This window comes from Pteropus alecto, unplaced genomic scaffold (genome assembly GCF_000325575.1).
Source record: "Pteropus alecto unplaced genomic scaffold, ASM32557v1 scaffold103, whole genome shotgun sequence".
Classification (NCBI taxonomy): domain Eukaryota; kingdom Metazoa; phylum Chordata; class Mammalia; order Chiroptera; family Pteropodidae; genus Pteropus; species Pteropus alecto.
In genome coordinates, this window is record NW_006436288.1 from 10,588,696 (window position 1) to 10,598,152 (window position 9,457).

Here is a 9,457-nt window from a genome sequence, read left to right on the forward strand (position 1 = left end):
TGCTTTCTATGTTTTAATTTTTAATAAATTCATTTATGTATTGAGGTCTTGGATCATCATTAAAGTTAATAAACAATTTAATTCTTAGTAAGCTAATCATTTGGATGTATCAAATAATACAAGTTTTAATTACAGGCATTAACAAGGAAAACTAACAGTGGGTAATTGCATCATTTCTCTATCTAACAGTAGTAGTTAAAACAACCATTAATTAAAAAATGAGTTAAGGAAAAAAGGCACTAACATAAGAGCCAAGAGAATTTTATTCTAACTTCTTATCTTTTATAGAACATCTAGTAGACTTTTCTAATTCTTATTTTAGACAGGATTCTATACCTTACTGCTTAATTTTGCTTCAAAAGGTTACTTTTCAAAATACTTACTTCAAAACAGCCCATAAATTTCAAAGCTATATTTCATTTACTTGAGCAAATTCATAAATAATGAGTCAGATATTTTTAAAAGTAAGAACAATTCCTATTTATCATATAATAAAATTAATCACGCTGACATCACTTACTGGATGCTTACCATGAGCCACACATTATGCCAAGCACTTTATTTCATTTAATTCTCTTCATAATCTTATTATACAAATATTATGATTATCCTCAATTTCCAGGGGAGGATATTGGAGCTTAGAGAGATTAATTTGCCCAAATATGATTCCAAATGCCTCTCAGATACAAATCCCTAAATTTCCTTCTTGCCATCCTCTACGCTTATAGAAGCCTGAATAGCTTCTTTGTATACCTTCGTTCATTCAAAAATATTCACCCAAAGCTGTCCTAAGTGCTGGAGACACAGTAGTAATGTTTAAAAAAAAAAAAATCCCTGCCTTAAGAGAGCATAAATTCTGACAAGAGAAATATAATATGTATATATAATATAAAATGTGCAATAAATCATACTGCTAAGAAAATTATCGCAGATTAATAAGATGGAGAGGGTAATGGTATTGGGTGCTAGTTTAGACAGGGATCAGCATGTTTATAGAAATTTTCTGTTTCCCACACATTTTCTCATCAGTTCTCCTTTCCCACTTCCTTACCTTCCCTCACAACCAAAACCAAAAGTTAGATAAGTAATACTAAAAATTCTAAGACTGAATTCTGGTTTAGAATCCCAGAAGAAACTCTAAGTTGAAAAAGAGAAACAGAGTTGAGAAGAGTAGAATGAATAGATATTTTCATACATATAAAAACAAATACTTTCAAAATATTTTCAAATTACATAACCAACCTTTAAATCATTGCTAAAACTTCTATGCTATTACTTCTGCCCACCCTTCATAGCTACCTGATTGTCAACATGCTTTTAGCGGAGAAAGAAAAAAAAAAAAACATTTAAATGTTTTTACCATTTTTATTAAATTTTCAGACAGTTCCATGTCTCAGGAAGAAAACCGTTATTTCTCCAACGGTTTGGAGCCACCCAACAGTGAAAGAGTGGCCACTGAAGACAAACCTGAAACTATCCAGACTATGCTACATCAACAATGCACTGATCATCTATCTCTCCAATGCAGACATTCTGAAAGAGTGAAGCTACAAAAAAAATTTTAAGACGAATCACATACATATGCAAACCAGATATCCCATTCCACTTGACCTTACAGTAAATTAACCACAAACATTCTGTTGTTGTTACTGTTGTTGTTGTTCGATTTCAAGACAGAGATTATTTTAGGGCTTCAGTTAATATTTACATTTTAAGAATAATTTATATGCCAACCCTGAACATGATAGGCAACAATCAAATTTGTATAATGTTCCTAATTTGTATTTCTTTTTACAGATACAACATGTTTTGGAGAACCTAACTGCCTATTTCACTATTTCAGAGTCAGAGATTTAATAGCACTACATCCATTAGTCTTACCTCTGCAGCTAAATAGTTCCCAGTAGCAAGATGTTTAAATCTGAACAAGCTGTTCCATTGTCCTGCACCCCCACGGCACGGGTCATGATGAACCACCTACAGACAAAAAGAGCAATGACAATAATGGCTAAAAATATTCATGTTCCTGACAAGCGAATGCCAACAGTTTATATGGGGAGCCTGCCTGTTAATGCTAACTTGTCAGATCTAATATGTTTCCATATGAGGACGATGTGGCAAAAAAAAAAAAAAAATTCTCCATAAAGGAGCAAGCAACATAACAGTGAACTCACTGTGTGTGCAAAATGCTCACGCCTTACATCTGCAAATACAGACTTACTCCAAAAGATATGTTTCCCAGGCCAAAGCTGGAAATACTGCAGGGCTCTTCTCCATTTGTTATTCAAACATTCATTCAACAGACTGTATTAAAAACCTACAATGTGCCAGGTATTCTTCTAGGCAACAGGGAGGGACACAGCAGTGAACAAAACTAGCACTTTCAATGAATAAGCTTTGGCAAGTGCCAGGAGGAAGTAAACAGCACACGATTGAATAACCAGGGACAGCTACTTTAGATATGACAATCGTCATGGGCCACTCTGAGGAGATGATACGTGAGCTGAAATCTGAAGAATAAGAATGATTCAGTCATGCAGAAAGACCAGAAGAGATCATTCCAGGCAGACAGAACCACAAACGCCAAGGCCTGGAGGTCTGGACTAGCTTAATTCTTAGCTCTCTCTGTGTGTGCTGTTTACTAACACCATGTTCTTTGATACTGGCCTTGTCCCAGATGCTGAGCCACTAGGCTCATGAAAAATAAAAGCAGCAGCTCTGAAACAGCTGATTATAACAGGAGGCTTTGTATGGTAGCAAGGCTCAGGTTTTACGGTCTAAAAATGACTATTTCCGAGTCCCAGTTCTACCCATTACCAAGGTACAATCATAGCGAATAATGTAACATCTTCAAGCCTGTTTCTTAAGGTACAAAATGGGTTTAATTCATAGGATTGTTGTGAAGATTAAATAACATAAGGCATAGCAGAGTGCTAGAACTTTTCATTATTCTCCCTCAACGGGCTGCCTTCTTTTTATTAATATTCATGACTCCTGGACTCCTGCCCCAGCCTTAAATTCTGTTTGATAATATATAACTTCCTAATGCCTTTTGTTAGAGTCCAGTTTGTGTGTCTTCCCCTACTTCAATAGCTCAAATAAGATCATAATTATGAAAATACTTCAAAGTAGATGAAGTCTTTTAAAATGCCCCTCCTGTAGCCAAAAACCTGCCCATCCTACAAGGCTCAGTACTCAAATCAAACGTCTTCCTCAAATCCTTTACTAATCACACCAGCAACTGTGACTTTGTCAACATGTGAACTCTTGCTCCCTCTCATTCCCTTAGGGGAGGCATAGATACCTTCGGGAATCCAATAAAATCTAATGGTTATCTCACATACATACATATACTGTGTGTACAGTTATTAGAGGTTAACAAATTTGAAGCTCACCATGGATGCCAGATTAAGAACTTCTATCCTATACATTAGGAGGTCTAGCAATGGTAGTACAGCTCCCTTGGGAACAATTTGGAGATACAGAAAGGAAGATGCTTTCATTTATTACAATATGATTTTGGAGGGATGCTACTGGCATTAATGGGCAGTGGCCAAGAGTATATACTACAATTTCCAGGAGAGTTTAGCACATGCCAGCTACTGTATGTGGCGCTCCGGATGATCCTCATCCTTTACCCTTCTATGCTGTATCACAGAGGCTGGAAGCCTGGCCAGCAGGGTTCTGCTGACATTCCATTAGAATGGAAAGTAGAGGAAAGCGGAGAGAGGCTCCTCTTTTGGCTCCAGTAAAGGCAGTGGCAGCTGCCTAGTGCAGGCCCCTACAAGGTGCGTGAGGTGGGTAAGGACTCCTGCAGCACAGTAGGAGAAACTTGCAGGCTCAGAAAGGCAGTAGTGGGTCCCCGCACTGCCAGATCTTTAGATAATACCACTGTTTCCCACCCCAGATTTCCCATCCAGTCCTTCCAATAATGTTTAAACCTAATTTCCTGTATTAAATATCTCTGCTTGAAACACCTGATGCTCAGGCATCCTGACTGATTTAGCACACAATAGAGAAATGTCCCACAGCCTACCTCTTTCGAATCGCCTACAGAAATAAACCTACCACAAATATAAATTGCTTTGATATGCAATTATACTAAAAAGTTTTTACAGCAAGTTATATGAAAAGTCCAATAATTTAAGAGAAATTCAGTACAAAGAGAGCAGTTTAAATGAATTCAAAACTATCTCAAAATTATTTAATAATTTGTTCACTGTCTCCTTTCTGACTGCTCAGTGGGCTATAGCATATCCAACTATGCATTTTGTTGGAATAGATTTCAGTGCAGTGGTAGTTACAGCAAGAGTTATGAAAATAATAGCAAATATATTAGAAGAAGCTTCATAACTCCTTTTAACAGACTTAGAGCCAAACATCAAATAGGCAGAAACACATGAAATGCAGGGAACTCATTGTATAGGGAAGTAACTATATAACTTTTTCACCACTGTATTTCATTAATAAAGTTTTTAAATAATATCTCACATTACTGTTATCCCTATGTTTTTCAATTATCTAAGGCACAATGATAAGAAATTTATGGTGTGAAAATATATATTTTAACTATGTATTTATTTGGGGGTTACTTGTTATCTTTCAGTCTTACCATGATAAGAGAAGTTGTCAGGTAGAATTCTTGGGTGATGGTTGTCATCCCCAACACTGTCTCAATCCCCTGTCACCTATTGAAGGATATGGTCTCCAAATATATTGAAGGACACAGTCTCTCCTGAATACTAGAGACTGAAAGTATGCCTCAACATGTAGTGTGTTTCATGATAGAAAATATGTTTTTTGTTCTATTTCATCTCTATTTCAAACCATATCATAACTTAAGGAATTATTTTTATGTTACATTTATAAGTAAGGTTCAGCTCATTTGCATAAATACCATACTGCTCCATTTCTTCTGTTTCAACGATCTATAATTTGCCTTATTATCTATCCCAATTTCAATTATGGTAATTTCTCTCTCTTTTAATCATGTACAAAAACTCTGTTCTAATATTACTTCTAAGACTAGATCATTCAAAGTCCACATGGACTCTCTACTCTTTTGTTTTCCTGTACTTCTATAGAATTTTTTTCTATAATTAGTTTTCTGATACTTTTCATTTACTATTTCTCTCAAATCCAAATCGAAGATAGGTATAAATGTAATATCTTCTAGAGTAGGTAGTTCCATGTTGAAATACATATTATTTTATCATAAATTATTTTCATTTATTCTTTAAATTAGAATTTGGATATTTTATTCATTTTTAATCATGATATATAAATAATATCACCTGTGAATTTCATTTTAGGATATTAAAGGAAATGCCACAAAATATATGGGTTTAAAGTGGTTGAGAATGACTGCTAAAGGCCTGAATGTCCATTAAATCAAGATGAATTTTATCAGATGTTGGTTTATTTATAGGTAATTATGCATATCTTATCTCCTCCACTGTTTAGAAAGGTCCTTTAAAGAAAAATCCATATCTCATATTTATTTATTGTTCTACCATAGTGAAACATTTCAAAAATACTTCTCAAAGGTTGAATAAATTCTTAACTATGAGTCTCCGCAGTAGAAATGGCATCCCTAAAAGAAATAAATGTCCTTTTCAGTGACTATGTAGTCCTAATGTTCACTTAAAGTGAGTCATCCTACTCTAAGTCAACTCCAATGTCATTTGAGGCACATGGCCTTCAGTCTGATCAATCTTGACAACATTTCACAATGAATTTTTAAAGAGCAAAGTCATATATAGGCCCATATTAAACAAGAGAAACAGAAATGCCCCAGAGAAGGCAGATAAAGGAAGTAGTAAAATTTCAAACTAGTCACAGCAATAAAGAGGTACAAGTCGTTTTACAAAAATTATTGTTTCATTGGTCTATCATCAGTGATGCCTATAACAATAAAACAGTCAGCCTAATGAATCTTGTCTTTTTGATATAAATATTTACTAAAAGCCAAAAAAATATTTACACACCTCTATTTCCCAGAGTGCTTTAGAACTAGTAGCAGAAGTGGCTGATTGACGCAAGGTTGTACGAAGGAAAATGTGCTGTTTTTTCTCATATTCATCACAAGTCAGAAACTTCTCTTGTTCTGCATGAAACAATCTAACAACGTCACCCTAGAAAAACAAGTCAAGAAAATATGACATAAGAAGCAGGTGTCTCTAATTTTGATATTGCTAGCTACATGGCTTTTAATGATCATTGGTACATTTCAAAATATACAGGGGATGAACTCAATGAAACATAGTGCGTACGTAGTTACATTCTAGGTTTATAGGTTTATAGTCACCTAATTATAACACCAGTGAACACACAGGTATTGCATCTGGAAATTCAGTAAGATCATCTTCACTTTTTCCAGCAAGTGTTCTGTGTAGGACATACTTACTCCTTTTAGGACATCCTCTCGATAGGAACTATATTTCATGAATAAAGTGATTTTCCAGCTTGTGTTGCAATTAACAGCATTCACCTATTAATGAAGAAGTGTTAAGTTATAAGACTGCAGATTTCATTTTATACCAGAAATTATTACTTCAACTAGTAAAAGGCGAAAAAAGACAACTTTGGACAATTAGTGTGCACTTCAACACAAATGCCTTCAAAGGACCCTCTGAAAATAGCAATAACTAATCATTATCTATTTGTACCTTAGGAATATTAATTAGCATAACTGGAATTAGGCTTATGAAAAAAATCAACAAATTCATTTCCTTTCTTCCTCAACTTACCTCTTTACAACCTGGATTATCGAGAAGCTCTATGTTGCTGGCATGTAGTGGCTGTCCTGCATTCACGGGCATCAAAACAACTTTATCTCCTACAACAATCTAGGAATCAGAAATAAGTTGCAATTGAGACAGTGCATGGATCTTTGGTGGTGTTATTTGAGGCTAAAAATAACTGCATGGAAGCCCTCATTATTGACCTAAGACCTGGACTGTTTGTCCTCCATACAAATTTTAGTTCAATTCTTTTCCTCTTTGAAGTAAATATCTTCTGATAAATGATCACATAATTAGTTTGGATTCATAAAGCTAAAGTAGATTTTTTCTTAGTAGTCTCCCATTTCAGTTGGAGCTTTTTAAATGTCAATGAATCCCTCCACATGTGGTTTTATGCTATGAGCGCAGCAGATATAGTGAATATATCTGCCCCCAAAAAACAATCTGGCTAAATATTAGAACCACTTCAAGTAGAAAATATTATACTTTTGTATTATCTCTGGAATCAAATAAGTTTGTTAAAGTTGATCTTACCTATAATCTCAGAAATTTATTAAACATTCTAATGTCATCTGGATTCAGAAAATGCAGAATTAAGTATACCCTTGTAGAAATATGTTTATTGTTTAGGCCTTGGGTATCTGGTTCAGTTTTATCTCAAACATACCAAACTAACAATGCTCTTTAAATCTGGTATTCATTTTTAAATAAAAATTAAAATTGGATATGGGAAAAATGCTCAAGAGAATTAAGCTTAAGTTGATTTTTTTTATTTATGCTATCATTAACAATGTCTGCTTTATTTTCAAGTATTTTTATTCATAACTCAAATTGTGAGGAAATGAGGTTGTGCTTTCTTAATGATAATAATGAACAGTTTAATTTTATAGATATTAAAGTTACTTTTGTTGTTACATTCCATTGAAGACTCCTTACTGTAGCACCTACATTCTCATTTATAGAATTGCTCACCATCTCAGAAATAAAAACCAATAACCTTCCCTTTGCATATTTCATACCAACTGAATATTAGAATAGATTAGTTTGATAGATAACTGAAAAATAAATTAGGATTTAAATAATAAGAATAAACAGAACTTCTCCCTGTATCTTAACCTAGACCAAGACTTTAAGGAACATAATTTCACATTTTCAATATAAATTAACTTTTTATAGATTATATACAAGATTCTACATTCAGATGGCTACTGTTGTCACAAACTATGTCTGGAGATTTGAATGTAATAGAGAAGCCTGAAGCTTACTAATTGAGCAAAGGGAAAGCTGCTCTTTGGTTTGCAGAAATAGCTTCTATTGTTTACACGACTGGTCTCTATACATCACCCTGCCTTTCAAGTCCATCATCAGTCAGATTCGACTCACAAAAACACTCATCATAGAAGTTCTCTATGTACAGATTAAGAACGATCATCAAAAAACAGTGTTAAGTGAGGATGAGAGGGAAGAGCTAGGCTATTTTTGTGTAAAACGGAAGGAAGGTAGTAAAAATTATATGCATAAGAAAAAAGGATGAGAGACTTTTCATAATATATCTTTATATTGTTTTCTATCTTTGAACCATGAGTTGGTATTTTTAAAAATTAAATACAAGCAAAAACATATGAAAGTCAACATGACATAGACAAATTTCCAAAATCCTCAAAAATAAAAAACTTGTTTTTGCATATGACACCAAGTCTCAGAGTCACACAGAAGTCCGAGTAGTCATTTATACTATAAATCCTGAGACTTGATACCACATCCCACTAGTGCTGTATCTGTTCCTCCAATTTCTTAAAGAAAAATTGGCTTTGGTTTACTATGTCATTCTTATCTGCACCAAAGTAAATATTAAGCAATAAGTTGCTAAATGTAATGCTATATTTTTTTAGTTACGTCCTTCCAATGAAAATAATACTTCTGCTTACAACTACATTCACTGTTCTAAATCTTACTATTTTACTATAGTTGTCAACAAACAAGCTTTGAGCCAGTTCATATGTACTTCAAAACACCACCCATAAAGTCTCCAAGGATTCAAAAGAACAGTATTCACAAGGAGAATCTAACATTAATTCACCAATTTTCAGGTCCTCAGTCATGTTCTTGATGATTACTTTAACCAAGCTGAATAAAACTTGCAAATAAAATGGACAAGATGTCAATCATAAAAAATAAAAAGAACAGTAAGAAGTGCCAAGAAGAATACAAAAGTGTGTAAGAAATGGTCCCTATTCTCGAAGAATTCACATCTAATTAGATAGGTTGGTAAACATGGAATTTGGTAATATTCTCAGAAGAGTACAGCATAGGGCCTGATTCAATGATGGGGATGCCTTCTGAGAAGCTGTATATCAAATATAGAACTTGAGGATAAAGTCATTTTCTGCCACATCACTTTCTCTCTAGTGCACAAGTCTTTAAAAAACAAAACAAGCAAAAAAACAAAACAAAACAAAACAAACAACAAAAAAAAAACTACAATTCCAAAGCACTTTTGTTGATTCAACATAATATCCCTGTGAGAGTCAAGCAGAGATTTTACTGAAAATGAAGAGTAATATAATGTCATTAGCAGCTACCTTTCTTTTGAAGTGGCACCTGGCATGGTGAAGAAACCTTGTGGTAGAAACAAAAACACCATAGTTTTAGTCCTGCCTTTGCTATAAATCCAAGGCATCAAGTTTTGCAAATAGTAAACTCCACTTGCTATT

General features: G+C 34.0%; 1 protein-coding gene across 3 annotated transcripts in view; it reads right to left on the minus strand.

Annotated features, from left to right (window-relative positions):
* Positions 1–9,457, minus strand: part of ITPR2 (inositol 1,4,5-trisphosphate receptor type 2) — a 420,025-nt gene that overhangs the window by 322,303 nt on the left and 88,265 nt on the right. For all 3 annotated transcript variants that reach the window (XM_025047398.1, XM_015590049.2, XM_006912698.3), the window contains exons 6-9: positions 6,750–6,848; positions 6,407–6,490; positions 5,988–6,134; positions 1,882–1,977 (exon numbers count right to left, since the gene is read on the minus strand). In XM_025047398.1, the coding sequence (XP_024903166.1) occupies positions 1,882–1,977; positions 5,988–6,134; positions 6,407–6,490; positions 6,750–6,848 (426 nt within the window). The remainder of the gene's footprint in view (positions 1–1,881; positions 1,978–5,987; positions 6,135–6,406; positions 6,491–6,749; positions 6,849–9,457) is intronic.